This window comes from Panicum hallii, chromosome 7, assembly GCF_002211085.1.
Source record: "Panicum hallii strain FIL2 chromosome 7, PHallii_v3.1, whole genome shotgun sequence".
Taxonomy (NCBI): Eukaryota; Viridiplantae; Streptophyta; class Magnoliopsida; order Poales; family Poaceae; genus Panicum; species Panicum hallii.
Window position 1 is genome coordinate 36,609,274 of NC_038048.1, and position 25,417 is coordinate 36,634,690.

The 25,417-nt window shown below is 47.0% G+C and overlaps 2 protein-coding genes across 6 annotated transcripts; both read left to right on the forward strand.

The window, feature by feature from the left end:
- The first annotated feature begins 3,436 nt into the window (after window positions 1-3,436).
- LOC112898938 lies at window positions 3,437-16,497 on the forward strand. Of its 5 annotated transcripts, XR_003229951.1 has the most exons (16): window positions 3,437-3,672; window positions 4,440-4,505; window positions 4,601-4,649; window positions 4,751-4,890; window positions 5,210-5,311; window positions 5,396-5,455; window positions 5,567-5,667; window positions 5,761-5,842; window positions 6,180-6,272; window positions 6,370-6,434; window positions 6,836-6,848; window positions 6,934-7,014; window positions 7,586-7,694; window positions 7,790-7,963; window positions 12,769-13,077; window positions 15,847-16,497. XR_003229951.1 is itself a non-coding variant. In XM_025967258.1 (14 exons), the coding sequence occupies exons 1-14, from the start codon at window positions 3,526-3,528 to the stop codon at window positions 7,906-7,908; spliced, it is 1,227 nt and encodes a 408-aa protein (XP_025823043.1). In that variant the 5' UTR covers window positions 3,437-3,525; the 3' UTR covers window positions 7,909-8,575. The 5 variants fall into 5 exon arrangements, 3 of the variants coding, with proteins under 3 accessions (XP_025823043.1, XP_025823045.1, XP_025823044.1); XR_003229950.1 differs by lacking the exon at window positions 12,769-13,077; XM_025967258.1 differs by lacking the exons at window positions 12,769-13,077; window positions 15,847-16,497 and having other exon boundaries at window positions 7,790-8,575.
- A 1,651-nt stretch (window positions 16,498-18,148) lies between these two features.
- Window positions 18,149-20,027, forward strand: LOC112900398 (7-deoxyloganetin glucosyltransferase-like). The gene is made up of 2 exons (XM_025969232.1): window positions 18,149-18,727; window positions 18,826-20,027. Exons 1-2 carry the CDS (start codon window positions 18,208-18,210, stop codon window positions 19,779-19,781), a joined length of 1,476 nt encoding a protein of 491 aa, XP_025825017.1. The 5' UTR covers window positions 18,149-18,207; the 3' UTR covers window positions 19,782-20,027.
- Window positions 20,028-25,417: the final 5,390 nt, after the last annotated feature.

The window sequence follows — 25,417 nt, forward strand, 5'->3', positions numbered from 1 at the left end:
AATCGGTCAGCGGGATGGGATGGATGGTGATTCTGCTATTAATCTAGTAAATGTAAACGTAGTACTAACATATAATCGCAGCGGACCTAGAGAATTCCTCCACTTTCCTCTCCAGAGATAGAAAAAGAAGAATAATTCCTCTACTCTAAGGCGGTGAGGTGGTGTTTCGTTACTTGAGGCTTATAATAAACCTCACCCAACAAGTTTCAAATAAATTTCATTCCATCCAAACACTTAGACTTAAAGATTATGCTTATTATAAATCTCTCCATAAGCTCATAAGCCCCTAGTCTTATTTTCTGTGGACCCCACCAGAAAAAGCACTTTCCAACCCCTATCCCTCCATAACCATATCTATTCAGCCTATTTAAGAATATTAATGAGAGATACCAAGATCTTTACTGCTAAATAAACTTATTATAGACCTATACAACCGAATATCTATTTAAATTTATTATAATCGTCTCTATGTAAGAAGCTTACTATAAGCCCCTAGTAAACCTCCAGTAACAAACAGATCCCGAGTCTCTTACGAGCGTACTCCTGTTTGAGACAATGCGAGCTCCGATTGCCAGACCCGATTCAAGTTGAAATCGTGGAGTTCGAGGCCGGACGGGGGACAACCGACAGCATCAAGCTCGGGGTGCGACCAGGAGTAAATGAGCAGGCCAAGTCATTACGCCTTTTTAGGCGTGGAAGGGAGGAAGGACGGAGGAAGAAGGTTTAGCACAAGCGGAGCGTCAGCCATGATGAGCTGATGGTCGGGGTGCCCGGATAGTAAATCGTGGGAAGAAGGTTCAGAAGAACCAACGTGCTGATGGCCTCGTAATTGTAAAAGATATCAACGCGAACCAAATCGAAACCGACATGTCGTAACGCCCGCAATTATAGGCCGATGATCGAGTGCCGGCAGGGTTTGGCATCACATGGTGCCATTCGATCATCTGTATTTTTCCATCCAGGGGTGTTAAATTTTGAAAGGCTAAACTTTAATTCTATCATATAAAAAAATTATCATTTAAGTATTAAATAAAGTTTAATTATAAAACTAATTGCAGAACCTCTAAACTAATTCGCAAGATAAATATAATTAGATATGTTAACCCATAATTAGCGGATGGTTACTGTAGCATCACTGTTGCAAAATGAATTAATTAGTCTTATTAAATTCCTCTCGCTAATTAGCATCTATCTATGAAAAAAATTTGTAAATAGATTTTTTTAATATTTCTAAATAGCAAGATTCTATTTAATGTGATGGGCTAAAGTTTAACCCTCCGAAACCAAACGAGATGGGACATTAAAGTTTAGCCCTCCAAAACTAAACAAGATCGGACATTAAAATTTAGCTCTCCAAAACCAAACAAGACCACACATTTGCATTGATTTGGGGCTAGGTGGACTGTTGGTGCTCTTTCGAGGCGGGGCCACATCTGCTACTACTACCACCACCTCCCTTGTCGACGACCGTGGAGCTCAAACCTAACACCAACACATTCTGTTACCGCGAGCCAGCGTAAACTCTTCTCGCCGTTACGCACAAATGGGCATTTTCGTAGTTGTCGTGCAACGGTTGTGTTCGATGATGTCCTGCGGACTTGAGACAACAAAAGGTACCCATGTGATTTCCTTGGACGAAGCTACAATTGAATATTCTTTGCTCTCACTGTGAATGAAGTAAACGGAACCCATCAAGATCACATGCCTCGTTGTGGTGAGGAAAACACAAGGCCACGTTTTTTTTTACCGATGTTCATACGACGTTCTTAAGCAACAGCAACTCGTCGAAAGTGCCTGTAAAAGTAGACGTCAAAAAGAAGTACAGTAGATTGGCAAACATTTTTGCCGGATACCTATCGCCCCTCCTACTAGTATCATGCTAATTCCTCTAAGGCTCCCGTCGACGGGCGATCGCCACATGACGACGAGTCGACGGCGACGGAAGACCAGCGGCGGCAAACGCCACCGCACAATTTCCCTTCTCCGAGAAAGCAACCAACAGCCTGCATGCGAACGCCAAGCGAGCAGTGGTGGAGCTTGACTTGAAACTAAGGGGGGCTAAATTAACTATTAGGTCATAATACAAATGCAGTTTACGGAGTAAGAATAAGATGGTGTTTCAAAAGAACTGGAGGATCATGGCTATAAATGTACCGTTAAATTTTCAATAATTTTGCTAAGCCAAGGGGAGCCTGAACCAGTATGACCTACCCTAGGCTCCGCCAGTGCAAGCGAGGGCCGAGGAGGATCGTGCGTGCATCTTCCTGGCAAAAAGGAGAAGCATCCGCATCACTGGTGAGGAGCGGAGCCATGCTGGCTGAAGCCTCCAGCTCGGCCATGTGGTCACCACCCGACCCCTGTGCTGTGCAGTGTGCTCCGCTCATCGGGTCATGTCAGCTGTTGCTTCCCGGGCCGGCAAGTCCGGATCTGCGACCCTGAATCCCATGCCGGGATCCCCAGTTTATTTAGCCCTGCACACGCATGCGGCAACGCTCATGAGTGGCAGCCCGGGGATGCGTCGCCTCGCAGAAACTGAGAGGACGACCAGTCGGGCAGTCGCACGCGGTGCGGAACGGCTGATGGAGTAGGAGATTGGCAGGTTGGGCCCGGAAATATCACGCTCGGTGGCGTATGCTCCTCCGTGCTCTTGGAAGTCGTCTTCCCAAACCGGACGTCAGGCGTCTGGGAGAAGGTGCCTCGCAGTCACAGTGTCACCGGCTCACACGCACATTGGGTGAGTTTGGATGGGACTCTGGACCTGGAATCCAGCGTGGCAGTGCGCTGCCGACGTGTCTCAGAAATTGTACACGCTCTACGTGTGTCCCCAGTCCCCTGAAGGCTGTAGGTTTCAGATTCGTAATAACGGCGCTAGAATGCGGGGCTTCCTATCCATCCAGATAAGCTATCCATCTTTTAAAATCCACTTTAATTCAATTATCTTATGCAGATAAATTAAGTTGCTGCAAACATATTCGACATTTTGATAGGATTAACTCAACATTTTTCTTAAACAGATTTAATATTTAACTTTAAAATGTTAAAACTGTAAAAACGAGCTGGGCACGTGGCGGCACCAAGCAGGAGGCGGCGTGCGCGGGGCAGTGGTGGCACGCGGCAGCGGGCGGCGGCGGGCTGGAGAGAGAGGAAGCTAAGATTTAGATACGGATCCAACAGCTGTGATTGTTTGCACGAATCTTAAACATTGGAAGGTGGGGAAGAAAAAAATCTTTCAGAAGATGTATATGATTCGTTAAGCCCAAAAGCCTTTTGATCCCTCGTTGAGGCCCGTCTAGCCCAAGCCCAGCTCGAGAAAATTTTCTTCCAGGGTCTTGGAAATCTAAGCCCAGAACCGCATATTCCCTCGTCGAGGCCTCCCAAGCCCAACCTCTGCCTCATTTCCATTTTATTTCCCTTCCTTGCCTTTTCCTCCATTTCGTCGTGAATTTTGGTTGCACAAAACCTGAGAAATTCGAAGCGGAACCGAATCAAACCGAGCGCGAGAGGCGGAGCGGCGGGGAGGCAGCAATGGAGGCGCTGCTGGAGCTCGAGAGGGTGCAGAGGGTGCTCTCCCTCATGAGTTCGCTCGGCCTCTGCGACGCCGGCTCCGGCGGCGGCGGCGCCGCCGCCGACCGCTTCCTCGCCCAGTTCCTCCTCTTCATGGTGCGTTTCCCGGTACCCTCACGCCCCTGACCCGTCTTCCTCCGTCTCCACGGATTCAATCGACTCGGATGTGTATGCTGCGTGCGCTCGTGCTGCCTGTCTAGCGAACGTCCATACAAGTGTGCTGTGTACTGATGGTCTTGCGGAGGCTTTTGGTTAGGACAAGGGTTTATGCGCGAGCTGTTCGTTTTGAATTTTGATGGGTTAATACGATGACTCGATGAGGACGGTTTTGGTTGTGTGTCGTGCGGAGCCCCTTGCATTGTGACTGACGATCGATTTGATGTGATGGTCTATGTTGTGCTGAACTGCTGTTGATTGGTGATGCTTGCTCTTGCCCGGTCTGATTTTCTTTTTGGCAAGCAAATCTATACTTGTGCTCGTGTGGAGTGCGTTTACAATCAGTGCAGGCATGATCCGTCGAAATTTATAAATTGACAGCAACTGGAGACTTAATTTTGCTGATGATTGATTTGCCTCAATGTTCCTGAGGAGTTCAGGTGCTTTGCATAATTTATCGAATGTTGATGTGCCTTATTGTTACCTGACATTTTTGGAATTATCAGTTAACTTTGGTAACACACTGCAGCTGTTTTGTTATCTTGTTTTTTTTTATCTGATTCATCACACTAGCTTGCTTACTTATTCCCCCTTGTTCCTCTGAATTCAGTTTCTCCTGCTGACCTGTCAAGTATTCCTGTGATTTTTGAAACGGGACATTAAGTGCATTTAAAACTTCTCTCAAAATTATTTTGATGATCATAAACTCTTTTGTGTAGGTGCAACCATTTGATTCTCTTAGCATGGAGAAGAAGTTCCTATTGGTCTCTGAGCTGTTAGGAAAGGTAATCTTACTGACGTTTTTCCATTTCCTTATTCATTATCCTTACATCTATATGTTTGCTATGCAGAAAATTATAATTGAGACCTTTTTTATTAGGCTACTCCTGATACTCTGGAAGAGGTGCGGCATCTATCCCGTCTGGAAGGTAGTCGCTGCGAAGATGATCTGCCTTTTACCTTATGAGTTTATCTGGAAAACTTCTTGTTGGTTGGGGCTACAATCTGATGGGAACCCTTTCAAATGCAGCTGATCAAGATATATCTTCTGGAGCTTTACTCCAGCCAAATAAGAAGTTCAAGATGCAGGATGACAAATCAACCATTCAGGCTGCGCCTATGGTTGGTTTTGATGCTATGACAAGAGCCAAGTCTACACTTGAAGATTTCGTATGTTTTTGGTCGTTATTAGCCCTAAAATGCATAACTGTAAATTTGCAACACTTCCATACTGTCTTTCATTTGAGATACTGCAATGCATGTTTTTATAAAACAACTGAAACTGCTTAGAGAAAATAGGTTCATGTCAAAACAGAGCAAATTGTCATGGAATGTGTTTTGTTGTTTCTTTACAAGTCTTAACAGAAACTGGGTCATGTGATTTTGTAAATTCTAATTTTCAAGGATGTCTTCATTCTTTTCGTCTTGGTTATGAATCTATCCTGGGGAAGTTCAGGTAGTGATGTTATTTTTTTCTTGAAAAAAATAGTGCAGATCGTACTTCATGTTTCATGGACTGGACGTTAACAATCCACAATTTGTTTTCAAGTATCTACCTATTCTTTCTTTCACAGAGAGCTACATATATCAGGTTTTACCTCTGAAATCTGCTATAAACTTTCTTCTTATTTATTCCATTTCTCATTGAATAACCTTTAACAATTTCTTGTTTCAGTTAGATGCTTCAAATGAGGACTCTTTGGATCTAGTCTCAGACGACAGCAGTTCTTCAAAAGTCAGACTTGGACATTTGATCTGTTATCTAGTTAAATAAGATATAGAAAACACAGAATGATACTTGCGTTGAATCTGATCTACATAAATGACTACATTATTTACCATACAGGCGTTGGAAAGGAAGAAAGAAGCTTTCGATGAAACATCCTTGTCTCAAATGATTGAACCCCTTAATGGTCTTTTTCGGAGTCAGGGGTTAATGACAGATCGGTTGGAACTATCTCCTCTATGTGCTTTTGCATACGTAAAATATTTACTAATATTTGATGTAATTTACTCACTTTATTTTTCTCCTTTTTTTAGATTGCGGACTGAACTCGAATCAGGCATTCAGTATTGGTCTTTAGAGCGGAAGCTTTGTCAAGCATTATCAAGAAATGAGAAGGTATGTAGAGGCATTTCTTGTGCTGCATGCTGTTTGCTGTAATTTAAAAACAAGTATCCAATAATATCAATTTGTAGTTTGGTAGATCATCTTTTGTATTTCATCAGATCTGCTGGATCCATCAATAATTTTTCTTGGCGAAGTTGTACATAGGTGATACTTCAAAGAGCAACTGATGGATGCTAAATATCAGTCTGTTAGCACATAAAGTAAAACTGAAGCCCCAATTTTGAACTTTTGAAAATGGGCATTATTATTGTTGTCTGTTTCATAGAAAAATACTTTCCCCTTCTTGGCAAACTCAAATATGGTGCTCAATATTATTTTTCTTCTGTAGATCTCAATTGACGATGTGATGAAAGCAATCCATCTCAAATCATTTGATTATCGAGTTCTTAATCTCTTGATGTATCAGCTAACTGGTCAGCAGGTAGGTGCCTTTTTATTCATTACCTACTAAATTATACTCCTACAGTCTTACTTTTGTTATTAAAACCTGGATCCTTTTCTTTGTTGCTCATTTTTAGGTCAATGAATTGCATATGGACTTCTTGTCAATTTCTGAATTTTTGGTTGAGATATCTGATGACCTGTGAGTATGCTCTGAATCTTACTCATACATGCATAATGGCAGATTCTACACAGAATGGTATCAACTGCCTTCGTTCTTAATCTGTTATGTCTGAAAACATGTCATTGATGATTTGCTGTATTTGTAGATGCTCTAGCAATGTAATGTATGGGGTTAAGTAAATGGAAGTAGAGTTTGTGTCTAAATTTTGTCAATATGATACAATGATGTTATATCTAACTAGGAACGATGTTTTGGTTTTGAACGAGATTGTGCTTTACTTATCATGAATCCTCCCTGTTAAATAAATAAAAGAAATTAAAATCATATTACATTGAAACTTTGTATCTCCTTTTCGTACTTGTTTCTTTGTTTTGTTTTACAAGTTATGACATCAATGACTTGTTTTGAATATCTTGCAGGTATGATTATGAGGTAAGTTGGGCTACTTATGTTGTCACTAAGCTTAGTCGTACTAATGTAAGCCTATCTATTTAAGTAGTTCAGTTTTGTTTTGTAGGATGATGTGATGAACAATACTTTCAATATCCTCCGCATGTATGCTGCGATATATGGACCTTCAGAGGCACCAAATATGCTGGTGAGCAACAAGTACTCTTTATCTTTGATTTATTGTTCGCTTGTCTCCTGATAACATCACTCACATACTCTTAAATTTCATATGTTGTTATATGGAGAATTATATCCTTAGTATATATCCTGTAAACTCAAAGTTAGGTCCAACTGTCCAATCATGGAGAACACTTTTATTTGAACTAAAATCAGTTCCATAGAATTATATATTAAGAATTTCAAATGCTGCTATAACATTCAGTATATGTGTTTTTCCCCATAACTTTTGTTGTCAGCTCGATTTGATGCATCTTGTCTGTTCCTCGATAATAACTTGTGGATTTGCTTTATTTATTATTATCATTCACTGAGCGAAAAACAATCATTTATGGATATGAATACTGGACTGAACTCATGTGAAATTTGAGGAAGTTTACAAATCTAGTGAGGAAATTAGTACTTCAAAATAGGAATAGGTTTCTATTTTCGTTTTACAGAAATATATCCTGTAATATTGGTGACCAAATAAGTTACTAGATTTGCTGATGAATCAAATGTAGAAGTTTTATGGTGGTATGTGCTGTGGTTGGCTGTTGTAGGCCAAGTGCATAGGTGAGGCTGAAGAGAAGTATGAGAGTTTCTCAAAGAAATTGGACCCTAGTCTCTCAGGTAGTTACTGGAGAAGATGTGAGGAAGCTACAAAGGAAGGTTTGTCTTCTCTGTTCATGTAGAATTTGGATCGTTCCTTCATCTGATTCATTTTTATTTTTGGAACCGCTGTCATGTTTGGCATCCTTTTTCAGGTGGAAAAATATCAGGTCATGCTTATGGAACGTGGAATATCCGTCCTGTGATAAGCGATGAAGAATCGTTCCGGCGTGAAAGATCGAGCAAACATGATGCTTCTGTTGCGATCATTTGACGACAATTTTTCATGTTCCAAGCATCTTCAAACTGAAGTTCAGTGTACACTGCTAGTAAGTGTCTTACCCGAATGCATACTTCTGTTCTTGTCAGATGAAATGCAGGTTGCAGGATGACCTGCAAAATGTGAGGTACTGAGGTGCTAGGGTAGTAGGGTGTGTTTGATGCGGAACTTGTTGAGGTTATAGTAGTCCCTGGCCTTACCTTGGGTCCCTTAGTTGCCATAGACATGCCCACTTCTAATTCAAACTGCTGTTTAATCATTTAGTTGACCTGCTCTCACTTTTCCTAACAGCCTTCCTTTTCTTTCCTCTTTACTGTCAAACCCTCAAGTTCCTCTCTTCTGCAGCCTGCCATACAACACTAGATTCTGACCAAACTCTTTTGTTCCTTTTCCCGATGGTTCATCCGTTCAGTGCCAATGATGATGTCGAACGACTCTTTCATAGTAACTCATTACACAATGACTGCCATTCCCATAAGCATATAGTAGTTTGGAGCTGAGCAATGCTTTGGTCACTTTCTATGCTCCAAATGAACTCAGGCACAAATATCCGTGTTCTTTGTGGCACGCACATCCACCATAAAGCATCCTCGAAATGAGAAATGAGGTAAATTTCTCGGGGAGCGGCATTTTCTTGTTCTTTCTGTAAAGGTTTTAGATGTGCGTGGCGGTTCTGCTTAATGTGAATTGGACGGCAGAAATAGTTCAGAGTCAGACACACACACACACACACACAGATCTTGACAATCGTCTTGTCTCGAGATTTGTTTGTTGGTTCTGCTGCTTGCCGTGAATGGATTACATTGTGTGTGCCCACCGTCGTCAGCATGTGCCCAAGTGATCGATGTCTGCGTGCGTCGTGACACTACTCCCTGGCTTTGAATTCGCGCATACGGCCGCTGCCACATAATGACGCGATAATACACACAGCTGGTGGTCCTTTGTCGTTTGTGGCCTCCAGAGTCCACATGCGTGAATCGTTTGAGCTCGGTTGCGGCGTCACAAGGTTGGAGGGCGTTTGTTGTGGGCCTTGCACGGATTTACTGGGCCGACGCCCCTGTCTCTGTCTGGTTCTTTTCCATGTCCCTCCAGGATTGTTGCAGATTGCATCTGATCCTCACTGCATGGACGCAGATTATACTAGACTAAAAAAAACCCCTCCTAGTGTGGTTGGATTGAAGCTTTCAAAAAAAAAAGTGTGGTTGGATTGGATTCATCATGCAAGGACAGCTGGTCAAGCAACAAGCTGGTTGAGCACGGCGATGGCCACGTACGTCTAGCCGTTCTGCGTTTCTAGCCGGTAGCAGGAGTCCTGGCGATCGTGTTTCATCGCTTGATCTGATTGATTGCTGCACGAGCCACAAAAATTCAAGGGCCTCGAGGCCTGGCAGTCTCGACTCGCGGATTGCCAATCCGCAGCCTCCACATGTTTGCACTTGGCATGTAGCCAGCGCAAAGTTTCCAGCATGGTCGCGAATGAAAATGCCGCAGAAGCACCAATCTTGCGTGCAGCAGCAAATGGTTTCCTTTCCCCCAGATGGCCAGATACGATGGGGACGTTCATCCTCCAGCGTTGCTCCCTGCCCTCGCTCGCTGTTTTAACCTCGATAGGGTACAAAATGCAACGCAGCGCTAATCGACCAGTACACTGATGGATAAATTCCACTTCACGCGTACGCGTCGCACGCTCGCGTGCGCCTGTTGGGCGAACTTAGGGTCTGTATGGGAGGGGTCTTACCGGCTTTAGTTTCACATATTTTGCTCGGGTTTTACCGGCTTTAGTTTCACATATTTTATTCAACTCAAGATACAAACTATTAGTCAAGTCAAGTAAAAATAAACTAGACACTGAATAAAGTTACTTTTTAAAATTTTACTGGCTTCGATTATACCGTGAAGCCGTGGTGGGCGAGCCAGTACCTGCATCCGATCTCGGCTCATCGCCTACGGTCCTGCTACTGTCCTATCCGTCCGGGCTCATCGCACCAGTAGCGTATTGACTTGGCTCTACTACGCGGAGTACATCATGATCTGCTCGACAAAGGGTGTGTTCGTTTCCTGGGGTCTAAAGTTTAGAGGGGTCACATCAAAGAGAATCTTATCATTTATAAGTATTAAATAAAGTCTAATTATAAAACTAATTGCAGAACCCCAGTGCTAATTCGCGAGACGAATCTAATGAGGTATATTAGTCCATGATTAGCGGATGATTACTGTAGCATCACTGTTGCAAATTATGGATTAATTAGGCTCATTAAATTTGTCTCGCGAATTAGCACCCAGCTGTGCAAAAAATTTTATAAACAGATTTTATTTAATACTTTTAAATAGCAAGATTCTCTTTAATGTGATGGGTCTAAAATTTAGAGGGCTGGAACCGAACAGGCCCAAAGTCGTGTGCGCTTCAAGTACTCGAAACGAGGAGCACAGCACAGCTTAGCAGCCATACCTCTGGTTTGTTCTAACACCATTCCACTAATCACAATCTTTTCTGAGAAAACATGGTGGCTGGAGTATTTCAGAGTGGTCCACTCCATACCTCTGGTTTTGTTGTGAGTGTGTGTTTGGGGGGGGGGGGGGTTGCTGTATTTACAGTGCGCCATCGCTTGCTGCGCTGTCGCAGAACGCCGGCAGGGCCCCCACCGCTGCTGCATGCACAGCTGAGTTGACAGTCCACGTATAGCCGGAACTGCCACAATCTATTTGTCGAGAAACTAAAACGTAAATTACGATTAGCACGTGCACTGTGAAAAAAATATCTCATAAGCTACATGTTCAAATTAAATTTCGGTTGCATCAATGTATTTTGTTATAATGATAAGATCTTTAATAAGATCACACTTCATTTTTTTGACAGTTGTTAACTGGAACAATTTGATGATGAAGCTAGGACAAATTACATTACAATGGTTGCTCCACCCTAAAAATCTAAATTGTTCCAGAACAAATAAAAATATTCCATAGAAAAAATATCCCGAATGTATTCCATAAAAAACAGAAATTGTTCTTAGAACAAAATAAAATGTTCCGATTCCAGAAACAAGAAATTATTTTCGAACAAATAAAAATATTTTAAAAAAATATCATCTAACAATAGTCAAGTGTGGTCTAGTTTTAAAGATCTCGTTGTAACAAATACAATGGTGCAATTCAAATTTAATTTAAATAATTAGTTTGTAAAATATGATATTTTTTATTTAAATACATGAATTGGACGCAAGTTGAGGCATGTCAGCCACGGCAGATCTTTTATGCGATAGTCCGCGCCGACTCGCTCACGCGATGAATAGAAATGTTCGGTTGATGAGAAGGTCGTGTCTCCCGGATATATGCTCATTTTTTAATTGGTTAAATATGCGATCATCTTTATTTGTCCAGGGTAGGATTGAGCTCCTGCCAAGTGAAGTGACAGGGAGGATCTGAGATTGTTCACGCTTATCTATACTATAAATTTATAGATCGAAAATAATTGAAAATATTTCTCACCCGTATCGGGTCCACCGTACACCTCACGTTGGACCACCTGTCGGGGTCGAGGGAGGTGGGAGAAAGGATAGATCTATTGAAATTGCGATTTTCCACCCGCCACAGTCATGCCCACCCACAACGTCCAGAATCACTGCTCGCCGACTACTGCGGCACCCCGCGCCCGCGCTCCCTCTCTCCCAACCGTCAACCCTATCCCCGACCGTTGCAGTGCCCTCGCTCCCACTTGCGCTCCCCTGTCCTCCGTGTGCTGCATAGTAACGCGCCACCAGGATGTAGATGTGGCCACCGGGATGCCCCTGCGGTGCGCTCCCCTGAGGTTGCAGTGCGTCCTCGGCGGCGATGTGGGACGTGGTTGACGACGCGGACGACGATGAGGTCACCCTCCCTAGCGAACACCATCGGCCCCGGGAATATAGTTGGTCATTTGGGCCGGGCCAAACGGGTCGCACGAAACCCGGCCCGAAAAAGCTCGGCATGAGCCCGGCCAGGCACTATGGCAATCGTGCCCGGGCCGGCGCGGTACGATGGAGCAGGCCATGCCTGGGCCGCCACCCCGGCTCGTAGTACCAGCCCGGGCACGGCCCGACTAATGGCCAGGCCCGATGGCGGCTCGGTTTCCCAACCTGCTATAGCCGTTGGCCCATTGCGCCCCCTCGGCCTGCGAGCCGTTGGCCCAGCCCACTAGCCGTTGGGAGGGGGGGCATGTATGCCCCACCGGCTCGCCCTCCCTCAGCGCTCGAAACCCTAGCCTCCGCTCCGGCTCCCTCCACTCGCCTCCTCGCCTCCCCGACGCCTCACCTCCTTGTCTCTCTCTCTCTCTCCGCTCTCCGCTCCCCTCCCGAAACCCTAGCTCTCCGGCGGCCAGCAGCGGCCACCGCCGGCCTCTCCTCCGCACCCTGACCGACTCCTCGCCTCCAGCTCTCACCTCGCTCTCTCCATTCCGCTCCTGCCACTGGATCTCGAGCGCTCTCGTGTTCTAGATCTGGAGTTCTCATCCTCTCGTCGACTTTGCGGCTGCCATGGTGCTCCATTGATCCGGTCTCGCAGATCTATTGCCGATCTATGAAGCCGTGCTGAACGATGGTGCTCCGGTGATCCGGTCTCGCAGATCCTTGGTCTTGTTCTTGTGTTCTTGCTCTAGCGCTCCTTCTCGTGGTCTCGTAGATCCTGGTGCCCTGGTCCCGGTGCTCCATCTAGCGGCCGCTATGGTGCTCCGGCTTCACAGATCGGTTGCAGATATGTGAAGTCGTGAGGAACCAGTGGGCCATTTGGTCATTGACCTCATCGATTGCTCTGGTGCTCCGGTCTCACAGCAGGTAAACCCCATTTGCTTGGTCTTGTTCTTATGTTCTTGTTCTTTTGCAGGCTGTTGAGGGACCAGAGCAGCCGCGATGGCCGCCGCCGACGAAGGGCACTCCATCAATGATGATCTTTGTATGATGGGGCTCCCTGGAGATGACAAAGAGGAACTTGTGGCGGACTAGGAAGCCTTGTTCGGTCGTAGCGCCACCTCGCCAATCAATCTTGCTGCTGACAACGGCGACGGCGATGGCGCGGGTGATGCGGCTGGTGCTGGTGCCGAGCCCGACACCGTGACCACCGGCGCCAAGAGGAGGCGCCTGTGCACCTCTGAAGTCTGGAATGATTTCGACAAGGTCTACAAAATTGTGGACGGTAAGAACATTTGCTTCCAAGCTATTTTCAAGCATTGCAAAATTATCTACTCTGGTCTATCTTCCAATAGTACTGGTCATCTGCAACGGCATAGAGAGAGATGTGAAGTTAGAAATGCTAAGTCTCATGAGTCTCGTATGTCTCAAACCATGATCCAATTTAACCCTGATGGTAGTGTGTGCCATTGGGAGTATAATGCCGAGGTTGCTTGTACCTAGCTCTGTCTTTTGATTGCTAGACTTGATCTTCCTATCTGTTTAGGTGAGACTAATGCTTTTGAGGAGTACATTAAAATTACCCACAACCCTAGGTTTGCTTCTGTGTCTAGGCAGACCACGACTAGAGATGTTGTGAAGTATTATGCTAATTATTGTGCTAAGCTTATTGTGACTTTGAGTGATGGGGTTTCTTTTGTTGCTCTTACATCTGATATATGGTCTGGAAATGCTAAGGAGGACTATTTTAGTGTGGTTGCCCATTTTATTAACTCTGATTGGCAATTAGAAAAAAGGATAATTGGTCTTAGGCTCATTGATGTGTCTCACTCTGGTGAGAACAGTGCTGAGCGTTTGCTTCATGTGCTTGAGGAGTATGCTCTGGCTGATAAGGTGTTTGCTGTTACTTTGGATAATGCCTCTGCTAATTCTAATGCGGTGGAAAGACTGACTCCTAGATTGTCTGCTTATGTTGGTGAACTCTTTTTGCATCAACATTGTGCATGTCACATAATTAATCTGATTGTTAAGTGCGGCTTGAAGAGGCTTAAGCCTTACCTGGAGGCATTCATAACTGCAATTTCATTCTTAAACTCTTCTAACCAGCGCATTGCTGCATACAAAAGCTATTGCATTTCTACTGGTGCACAACTTAGAAAGTTTGGCTTGGACATGGAAGTGAGGTGGAACTCTACCTACCTTATGCTTAAGCATGTCATCCCTTATAAGAGCACATTCAGTGTATTCCTCCAGACTCACTATCCGAGGGGACAAGGTGATCCTATTTTCTTGACTGAAGCACATTGGTATGTTGGTGAGAAGATCTTAGAATTTCTTGAACTTTTTTATGATTCAACTGTTGCACTCTCTGATGTTTATTATTCTACATCTCCACTAATACTTGAAAGATATCTTGGCCCCTAAGTGGGTTTTGGTGTTTGGATGACAAAACACGTATATGTTTAATCTCGTTATCTAGCATGTGTGCAGGTGCTAAAGTTAAACAAGCAAAACATATGATGAAGTACGACCCCTCAAAAGGAAATGAAAAAGTGATGGTTGAAGTTTTCTCGAAGAGTAGACTTTTGTTTATTTTTTTGAGTATGGGAACCCCGTACTATCAAGAGAGACTTTAATCTGCAGGTTTTAACTTAGAATTAGTGCTTAAGAGAACCCATACAAATACTTGTGAGCCACAAAAACTACTTTGAAATGATATTCTTGAGAGTGTCCCTGGTGAGTCTGGAAACTCTGGGTCCGGAATGTCCGGAGTATCCGGACATATACCCAGAGTCTCCTGGTAACTGTTCACCATCAATAGTTTTCTCTGAGTCAGGAGTGTCCGGACTCCAGTGTTCTGAGTATCCGGACATTTGCCCGGAGTTTCCGGTCACCTCTTGCTCCAACGGCTAGTTTTTGGAGTGGGGGTATAAATAACCCCATACCCTCAACAGTCAGAACTCTTGCCCATTTTTCATGCTACACAGTTGAAACACCTTGAAAGAACCATCTCACACCCCTTCTTCCATCTTTGAGTGATTTTCATTGGGGATTCAAGTGTGAGTGTTGCAAGAGGAGAGATTTGTGACTAGTGAGCTGCCATTCAAATCCTTTGAGCACTAGGTCCTTGTCAAGCCGGTGATTGAAGTTTGTTACTCTTGGAGCTAAGTGTTCCTAGACGGCTAGGCGTGCTTGTGAGTGCTTAGTCGCATTGTGAGCTCCACAAGAAGTTTGTACTCGCCATCCTCTCAGACGATTTGATAGTAAGTGACCTTGGGCTTGAGTGTCGGTCTCGCCCTTGGAGAGGAGCATAAAGATTCTAAAGCACCGTCTCGTGAACTCTTCCTCAACGAAGACATAGCTACTTGTGAACTCCAGGAAATAAATCCTTCCCTCTCCGTGTCACTTTGCTTTGAACTATTGGTTATTTGCTTGTGAGACTAATATTTCAGGGTTTTTGATCGATCTACTATTATACAAGTCTCTAGAGTAAGAAAACTGGTGAGAAACACTTCAAAGTTACCACTAGATTTTCTAAATTTATTCAATCTAAATTGCAGCATCGGTATCTTTATTTTTTGTAGATCGTTTCATACCCGTACTCTCCGGACAATAGCTTCGGAAACTCCGGACACAAAGTCTGGAGTATCCGGATATATATCCAGAGTATCCGGACATCTGTGTTACTGACAGTTTTTAAAGTATTTTAAGTTTCAGATTAGCCTATTCACCCCCCCATCTAGGCATCTTGAGGTCCTTTCAATACTGCATCATATAATTGAGATTGCTGGCCACCTAAATTCTTATGAGAATGATAGTTTGCTTAAAAATATTGTAGTCCCTATGAAAGATAAATACCTGAAGCACTGGAGAGACGTTCCCATACTTTATTCTATTGCATTCATCTTGGATCTTAGAGCTAAATTAAGGGGTTTTAACAATATGTTACTACTGTTAGCTAAACTTACTGATACTGATTATTCTGCTTACTTCACTGAGGTAAGAGTTGAGCTTGCAACCATGTTTAACAATTATGATAGTAACTTTGGTGCAGTGAAATTGCGGAAGCCTGCACAACAACCCTTTACTGGTAGGAAGAAAACAGTCTGAGGTAAGATTTTTGCATTTGATGGTGTTGGTGCTTCAAGTTCAAGTTCATCTGGTATGGATTCTTGTATTTCCTCCACCCCCACCCTCTCTATCTAGAAGGACCTCACCAAGTGCCTTGCTGCATGCAGCAAGCACTACTACTGGCCTTGGTATTGGATCTGAATTGTCTTCATATTTAGATAGTGACACTGTGGACCAATATGATGATGATGATTTCAACATCTTAACCTGGTGGCATGAGCACAAACTAACCTATCCAGTGCTTTCAATCTTAGCTAAGGATATTTTAAGTGTTCTTGTTTCTACCGTCTCTTCAGAATCTGCATTTAGTCTTACTGGCAGGATCATTGAAGAAAGGCGGCGTCAATTGAACCCGGAGATGGTGGAGATGCTCACCTGCACCAAGGATTGGGAAGCTGATCAAGCAAGGACCCAACACTTAGTGGAGGACAAAGATCTTGAAGCTTCGTTTAGAGAACTTTTTCTTGATGGTCCAAATTTGTAATTGTAATATTGGGGTGTAACTATACTGTAATGTGGTTGAACTTGAACTATTTGACTTGATTTGGGCTGTACTCTTTTCCTATCTAGGGTTTTCTCACGAGGTGTGAGTTTTTATCTAGATAGATTTTTAATGAGGCAGCCATTGCACTAAAACTCGATAATATTCAATATTTGGATCATCTCTTGTCTCTGTACTTGTTTTTGTTTCTTTTTCTTCTGAATTATAAGTTTTCTTGATCTAGTACTGTGAAACTGCTTGAATGATTCATATTTTCAACTTGGTACATAAAGCATGAGTTGAATGAGTGGTGATTTGTAGCATAGTGCCTGGGCCAGTACGGACATGCAGGGCCCGGCGTGCCGAGCAGCCCGGCCCGACCCTACTATGAGAGCTTAGGGTTGTGCCTGGGCCGCTGAGTCAGCATGCTGGGCGGCCCAGCCCGGCCCGATTAACTGATCGGGACAGATAGGGCCGGACCGAATCATGCCTGGGCCAAGCCGTGCTAGGGGCAGGTCATGCCGGGCAGCCCATTTGGCCAACTATACCCGGGAACTGTCCGTTCACCGTCGGGATGCTCTTGCTGCTGCACAGCCGCGTCACGTTCGTCATTTGCACCTCATTGCCGATTTGCCGTCACAACATTAATCACATCAAACTTTTGCAAAACGTGCTTGTAATTAAGCTGTAACTGCCAACGGTTGATGGAAGACGCATCAGCTAACATAGTGCTAGCTTATTGCTGCGCACGTACATCGAACTGGTCTCCCTAATGGCGCCCTCCGCCATGCCGACGGAGAAGAGCAGCACAAGCACTGCGACGACGTCAACAGAGCAAGTAGAAGGTAGGAGGTAGCCATTGATGCCTTTTCTCGAGCTCTCGGCCGGAGACACTCGACAGCTGATGATGAGCTCTCCTTGGGACCGAATGAACGCTAGGTGTGTTTGAGATGGCAGCAGAGGTTCCTATATCTACTAGATGTTTCTGAATTATTTCTTCATGCACAATGTAGTTGATCCTCCTGTTATTTGAAGTAATGATTTCTTTCAAGTACATGAGTATGCTTCACGTTTAATTTATTACCACTAGAGCTTCAAACTGTTTGAGATAAGTTACTGTGTTTGAGATAAGTTACTGAGTTTTACTCAGCACTACATGTATCCGCTCACAGGCTTAATTTTGATCTTGATCCTGATCCTTTTTTTTTCTTTTTCTAAGAAGGAGAATGGAGGTGAGATCATTTCTTTTTCTAAGTTTGAAAATTTTGATTCCTTGGGGAGAAAGAATGCATATAGTTTTATTCTCAATTATTCGTTGTAGTAGTCTGTTCCCGTAGCATTAGATTTGTGTCGACCTAGCTACGAGATAGCAGTGATGTTTATCATGATACATGTTTTTGAGATTTATTTTGAATATTAATTTAATTAGTACTTAATTCAATACATTTTTGAATAAAAATCTAATTAGGTTTCTTAAATCACGTGCGACGTGCATCTATACTAGTAAAAAAAGGAGGAAACTGAAAAGGTATCTCTCGGTAGTAAAAAGGATGCACCTCTGGATCGTTAATCACCACATGACCGCTTTGCAAGATTGGTCATTTTTGTTTTTGAAACGAATATGCAACATTGGTTATACTGCAATACAAGTATCTGAAAGCATCCAATGAACCAGTTGCCAGTAGCTCTATAAATATCAGTTCCTGTTCACGACTCTCTTCTTATACAGCCATACACACACACACAAGGCAACCGGAACAAGTTAGTGCCGTTTACACACTCGCACAATAAGCGCTCAACGAGATGGGCTCCATCGGCGCCGCCGCCGGCGGCGGCAAGCCGCACGCTGTGCTGGTGCCATTCGCGGCGCAGGGCCACGTCACGCCGATGCTGAAGCTGGGCAAGATCCTCCACTGCTGGGGCTTCGACGTCACCTTCGTGAACACGGAGTACAACCACCGCCGCCTCCTCCGCTCCCGCGGCGCCTGCGCGCTCGACGGCCTCCCGGGCTTCCGCTTCGCCGCCATCCCGGACGGCGGCACGCCGTCCGACGCGGACGTCACCCAGGACGTGCCCTCGCTCTGCCGCTCCACGGCGGAGACCTGCCTCCCGCACTTGAGGGCCCTGCTCGCCGACCTCAACGCCTCCCCGGATGCGCCGCCGGTCACCTGCGTCGTCGGCGACGGCGTCATGAGCTTCACCCTGGAGGCCGCCAGGGAGATCGGCGTGCCGTGCGCGCTGCTCTGGACGTCCAGCACCTGCGGCTACATGGGCTACCGCTACTACCGCACCCTCATCGAAGAGGGCGTCTTCCCTCTCAAAGGTGACAAGTTGCCAACACCTCTCGCACGGGCACGGCCACACCACACGCGTCTTAGTTTAGTGCTCGGTGCTCACATGTATTTTTTTGGTGAGATGCAGAGGAGCAGCTGACGAATGGGTTCTTGGACACGCCGGTGGACAGCGTGCCCGGGTTGAGCAAGCACACCCGGTTCAAGGACCTCCCAAGCTTCATCCGCTCGACGGACCCCAACGAGTTCATGGTCCACTTCGCCCTCAAGGTGACGGAGCAGATAGCCGGCGCGGACGCTCTGCTCCTCAACACCTTCGACGAGCTCGAGCATGAGGCGGTCGACGGCATGCGCGACATGATCCCGCCCTCCGCGTCCGTCCACGCCGTCGGCCCGCTCGCCTTTCTCGCCGAGCAGATCGTGCCCCAGGGTGGCCAGCTCGACGCGCTGGGCTCCAACCTCTGGAAGGAGGACGTCTCCTGCCTCGCCTGGCTGGAGGGCCGGAGGCCCGGGTCCGTGGTGTTCGTCAACTACGGCAGCGTCACGGTGATGACGAACGCGGAGCTGATGGAGTTCGCGTGGGGGCTGGCCAACAGCGGCCACGACTTCGTGTGGGTCATCCGGCCGGACCTCGTGAGCGGCGATGCCGCCGTGCTGCCGCCGGAGTTCCTGGAAGCGGTCGAGGGGCGCGGCCTGCTGGCGGGCTGGTGCCCGCAGGACGCGGTGCTGCGGCACGAGGCGGTGGGCGTGTTCCTGACGCACTCCGGGTGGAACTCGACGCTGGAGAGCCTGTGCGCCGGGGTGCCGATGCTGTGCTGGCCCTTCTTCGCGGAGCAGCAGACCAACTGCCGGTACAAGTGCGGGGTGTGGGGCGTGGCCATGGAGATCGGCCACGACGTGCGGCGGGAGGCCGTGGAGGGTAACATACGGGAGATGATGGGCGGGGAGAAAGGGAAGGAGATGCGGCGCCGCGCGGCGGAGTGGCGGGAGGCCGCCGTGCGCGCGACGCGGCCCGGCGGGGGCTCGTACGCCAGCCTCGAGAAGCTGGTGAACGACGTGCTCCTCTCGGGTGGCAAGAGCTCTTGAATGCGACCTACAATTAGGATTGCGTGTATGCTGTGTCCTCATGCTGATATTGTTGTACTTTTCAGGGTCCGTACTGAAAAAAGCTAAGATGGAGGCTAGTTGATAAATACGTATGTACGGTACGGACGTAGCTGGGTGGACTGGACCCATACATAGTAGCTATTGATTCACGCTGGATCAAAAACACAAGCACCAAAACTGCATGAACAGTTGACGATCCATTAATCTAAAATCTTTATCTGTTTATTGTATTGTATGAGATCTATTGGTATGATTCCGTGTTATTACGCGTATACATTGATTAAAAATAGTCATACCGGTGTACCTCCATCACTATACCTGTCTTTTCCCCGTCAGGTTTTGTTATCTGACGTCCGGAGCAATTGGAGAGAGATTAAAACGTGTTATAGTGATGGAGGTATAGTGTTGGAGAGATTAAAGCACTAAATCGTGTTATTTTTACGATTTTGCTCATTGAAGATGGCCATAAAGAGGTTGTCCATATCACCGTACGTCGCAATTAGTGGCATCAACAGTTTTCACAAACTGTAGTTGTCGTTTCAGGTTCAATGACAGATCACTTCGCTCGCGCTTTTACCTCTACTGTTATCTACGAGGAAAATAGTATTTTGTAACGAGAGATGGCTTTTGTTTCCCTCCTCCTCTAGCTAGTCTTAGCTTGTGCAAAGACTAACCCTTTGCAGAGAGCAATCCTTCTCTCTTCTCCGTCTAAGAGCAGCCGTTGATTGCAGGTGTCCTTAACCAGCAGGTGATGGGTCAGCTGAGTTGGCCATAGAGGCACCCACCATTTTACGGATCGGTTAAAACCTTAATGGCCTTGGTACTCCATCTACTGTCTTTGTGTTTTCACCGACCGGGCAACAACCACTGATCTGTTCTCTCTTCCCTCATCATCAATGCATTGGTAGGGTAACAATGACAATAATGGACCAGACCACTGAAAGCAGCCTGATTTGTTCCTGTTGGATGTACACGGCCAGTCGTACGTCCCCGCTGTTCCCTCTCGATCGCTTCACGCTCTCGTTGCTGTGTGGCTCCCCGTCCCGATCGGATTGAGTTGAGGTGGTGGTGGTCACAGCTAGCGCGGCTAGTGTACAGTGGCCTAATCGATGCTGATCGGCTTGTTTTCATGCGTGATCGGATCTGCGTGCCCCCCCCCCTCCCCCGCGTCTCGGTGCACTGGTGCTTTGGATTAACTCCCGTGCCTTTGTATGTAGTTTCAAGCTGAAATAGCCACGTGAAAGGTCAGAGGCAGGGAGCATAAGGTCATCTCCAATCATTGGAGCTAGCCGGTTCATGGAAGAGAGAGGAAAATTTTGACTCATATTTGGGAATGGACTCATGCTTTTGCTCCGAGGAATTCGAATTCCATTAACTTAAAGGCTCAATAATATCACTGGCCACAAGGTTCTCGACGTCCGGAGGCATGCCTTTCCAACACAGGTCAGCATCTTGAGAACACTTCCAACCTTACGCTGCCAACGCGTGCGCCGCCTTGTTACAGCCTCTAGAACAATAACTTAAAACATAAGAATTGAACGACATGTTCACGAGCCATTTGGCTTCATAAGCTAGGCGTCCTGTTGGTGCTAGCGCAAACGAATTCGAGAGGAGAACAGCGAGTCTGTCTCAACTATAACCCTGCTCACTGCTCTGCTCTTGAGGAGAAACAATGAGCGGATGCAAAAAGGAAACTGATATTTTATTTTGCAGTGGGTCCATCTGTAGCGATTTGTACCGGAGAGAGAAGACATTGGCTCATTTCCTGCTTGCGTGGAGCTTATAAATCGATTCATCACTGCTGATGCCCTAAACTTCGCATCATCCACCTGCAGTTACAGGTAGGAGCATGCGTGTGTTCATCTAGAACACGCAACACATTGCAGTATGACTAGTACGATGAGCTGAGATGCATCATGCACTACTATTTTTAGTAATAAGTTTACTTCATTTTGGTGAGTTTTGAGTCGATGCAATGACTCGAATATCCTATTATACACTAAGTTTCGATTGGAGAGAGCGAGAGGAACACACTACACAAATAATTCAGGTCGCGCGATCTGGAGACGAGAAGCATTCCCTTTCTCTTAGGTAGGGAACTTCCTTTTTTTTTCTTTCACTGGTTCAGGCCCATCATTCCTTAACCAACTGCTTATATGGTGCATGAGATTCCGTGTAAAGAAAGGTTCAAGTGAAAAAATCCATAGTTTTCGAATCAACTATCCAAATTAAATTCCGATTGCATTATAGTTTTTCTAACGACGAGATCTTCAAAATAAAAATACACTTGACTACATTTGAATAAAATTTACAATTTTATTTTGAAGTGGAACAATTGTCCCAGCTTTACAATAAAATTGTTATTCACCTTAAAAAAATATTCCACCTTAAAATTCATTTAAATATAGTCAACGGGATCTTATTTTGAATATTTTATTATAAAAAAATTCAATGGTGCAATCTGAATTTGATTTGGACATTTTAGTTGAAATTACGAATTTATTCACTTCAAATCTTTCTTTTGTACATCTTTTCTGTGATGACTACACTGGCAGTCACACGCGCTGCTTGGAATAGCGCCCAATGCACTATGCATGGTAGTGTGCGAACTGTTGGAGAAATTCAGGCCCATTTCCTTGAAGTGCACTTTTCCTACATTTTGCCGTTTTCCCTAGTACGGCAGGATGTCACTTGCCGGCCCAAGTGTGCAGTCCTTCTGTTTGTATTGTACATACGATGCCATATACGGAGTATCTCTGCGAGAAGAAACACTTTTTTCTATAGGAGAAACATTTGATGGCGCGACTCATCATAATTTCTGCCATTCTCCGTGCGAGTTTCATTTCTTAATTTCCGAGAGTGTCATATCATCTAAAAAGACTTAGGTTGTTGAATGATGTAAGGCATCCGAAGCACAATTTCATTTTGTTGTTTCATATAGCAGTGATAGTATTTAATTCTGACGTACGAGATTTAACGTACTCGGATTTAACCAATGCCAGTTCAACATTTTCGTAGCTTTAGAAGTAGTGTACATTTAGTTTTATCAAGATGAAGCCGATCCGTTCTCTTTCTTCACAAATTTATGCCACGTCATCAGTTTTTACCTATGCATTTATTTGATTAAATTGGAACTAATGTCATCCACAAAAAAAAAATGGACACATAAAATCTAGGGGCCAGCCGGCGGGGCCCTTTACAAAACAAGGTTATCAGCAGGGTCACCGATCTCGCCAACTGCCAACGGCCTCACTCAGTTCCCACGCGGTGAATCCATCGGTGTCACGCGTCGATGGATGGTCGCCGTCACTGCAGCGGCGACACCAGGAGCCCATCGCTGCGCGCCCGTAGAAGCCATCGATCGGCCCCACTGCACGGCCGCGGCAGCTGGCGCGGACGACGACGATGATACGTCGGCCCCCGCCGGCCGGCCGCCCGCTGCCGGCCCCGTTAATTCGCATCGCCACGCAGAGATGTGATCGCGCGAGACCTGAGCAGCTTCCCCGATCGGCCGGGCTCCCGTCACCTAACGCCACCTCCCGTCACAGGCCACCTTTCAACCAATCCGTTTGACGCCCGGCGATCGATCGTTCCCCGGAAAAAGAAATTAAACGGTGGCGAGGAAAAAGCTACCGCCACCAGCACACGCGTGTTCACGCATCACTTGTCCGTGTCTCGTCACCAACAGCGTGCACGCACGTACAGCGTCATCCTGTTGACTGTTGGCACGCACGCGCCGCTCGTGCCTGCTCGGTATATATAGAGCGTGCGAAGCGTCCTCGCTAGTTGCACTGACCAAAACCCAGCAGCTCTCGAGCCAAGAGCACCTGCGCGCGCGAGCAGTTGAGCATTGTGGTGCGGCGGGGGTTCGGCCATGGCACAGGACGCAAGGGCGGCGTCCGTCCCCGCGCTCGACGCGGGCGCGGCGAGGCCTCGGTCCGCGGCTGGCGGCGGCGCGATGCCCGTGGACGTGCCGGCACTGTGGGGCGACGAGGGGCGGATGAAGCGGGAGCTGGTGGCGTGGGCCAAGGCCGTGGCGTCCATGGCCGTCAGGGGGTCGACGCAGCGATAAGAGTTCCCGCTCGACCACATGCGGCGCCTCGCGCGCGGCTGACGGCTGCGCTCCTGCGCGGCACCTCTCGAACATTTATTCCAGCTCGCTTCGTCCAGGAGGCGGCTCGTGGCGGTGACGGAGGAGGAGGGCGGCGAAGCGCGAGAAGGCGTCGAGACGAGTCTCTGGCTCCGCGGTGGGCCAAGCTGGCTCGGCGACCCAAATTCGCGTGGGCCAAACTGGGCCGCCATCCTATTTTCGATGGGCTAAATTCATCCGCCTTCATGCCACCATGGTTAACTACTGTCGAGGGAGGTTGGTCCCGCCCTCCCGGTTTGGATGAATTCGTTTGGAGGTCGCCGCTCCAACAAATTAGGAGTAGCTGTCAGTAGTAATGCCAAATATCTCTTTCATAGCCAAGGCAGGCGAAGAAAGATTTTTGAAATGGAATACTTTAAAGAGTAGGACCAAGATGTTTTTTTTCCTTTCAAACACCCCTGTGTTTTTGTCTGCTTCCTAGCTATGCGCGCTTCGTAGCAGGAAGCTTCTCCGACTTGCCGTGTGTTTGGTTGGGGAACGAGCCGGAGCGGAGCCGCTCCGCTCCTCTTTTCTGCGTGTTTGGTTGGAAGCAAGGAAGAGCGGAGTGGCTCCGGTGCGGAATATTCGCGTGAGATTCGGAACGACAGCGCTAGCCCAAAACGACCGGATGCGAGCGCTCTCGTTCGCTGCCTCTCCCCGCCAGCGCAGGCGCCGCCCCCGCGGAGGAACCCAGGCGCTCCCCCCCCCCCCACCCGCTGGCGCGCCGGTCCCCGCGGGAAGGAGCCCAGGCGGCCAGGCGCTGCCGGCCACCCCCCCCCCCCCCGGCCGCCGGAACGGGATCCAGGCGCCCGCCCGCGGCCGCTCCCCGCCGGAAGGAGCCCAGGCGGCCAGGCCCCCCCCCCCCCCCCGCGCTGGACGGGTTCCAGGCGCCCGCCCGCGGCCGCTCCCCGCCGGAAGGAGCCCAGGCGGCCAGGCGCCGCCGCCCCCCCCCCCCCCCCCCCCCCCCGCCGGACATACATACACATATGTCTCTGAAGACCCAAATAAACTCCTCTTCCACCATGCACGACAGTCTTCTCCTCCCCATGGACATCAGGCCGCCCCGAGAGAGAGTTGCCAGCGGATGGAGATGGTGAATCGATTTCGCGCGCGAGGAAGAAGAATTTAGCGCGGCGAGAAGGAATCAAACACAATAGATTCAGCGAGGAGAAAAAATCGCTTCCTCTGGCAACCGCTCGCCGGCTATGTTGAATGGGATGGTTCTCCAACCAAACACGGAACGGAATGGTTCTGCTCCACTGCGCTCTCCAACCAAACAGAAAATGGAGCGGCTCCGTTCCGCTTACCAAACGTAGAACGGAGCGGCTCCATTAGAACGGAGCGGTTGGAATGGAGCCGTTCCATTCAGATCGGCTCCCCAACCAAACGGACCCTTGGAGGGCGGAGATGGTTCAAACGAATCTTCTTAAACCCGAGCTGTTTCTGCATATAGCATACACGTCCCACATCAGGTTGTCTTCCTCAC

Coding starts and splice junctions, on each gene's coding strand:
- LOC112898938 (XM_025967258.1), top strand. CDS start 3,526: ATGGAGGCGCTGCTGGAGCTCGAGAGGGTGCAGAGGGTGCTCTCCCTC. Junction 4,650..4,750: donor GCATCTATCCCGTCTGGAAG/GTAGTCGCTGCG, acceptor TTTCAAATGCAG/CTGATCAAGATATATCTTCT. Junction 5,668..5,760: donor CAGGGGTTAATGACAGATCG/GTTGGAACTATC, acceptor TCCTTTTTTTAG/ATTGCGGACTGAACTCGAAT.
- LOC112900398 (XM_025969232.1), top strand. CDS start 18,208: ATGGGCTCCATCGGCGCCGCCGCCGGCGGCGGCAAGCCGCACGCTGTG. Junction 18,728..18,825: donor GGGCGTCTTCCCTCTCAAAG/GTGACAAGTTGC, acceptor GGTGAGATGCAG/AGGAGCAGCTGACGAATGGG.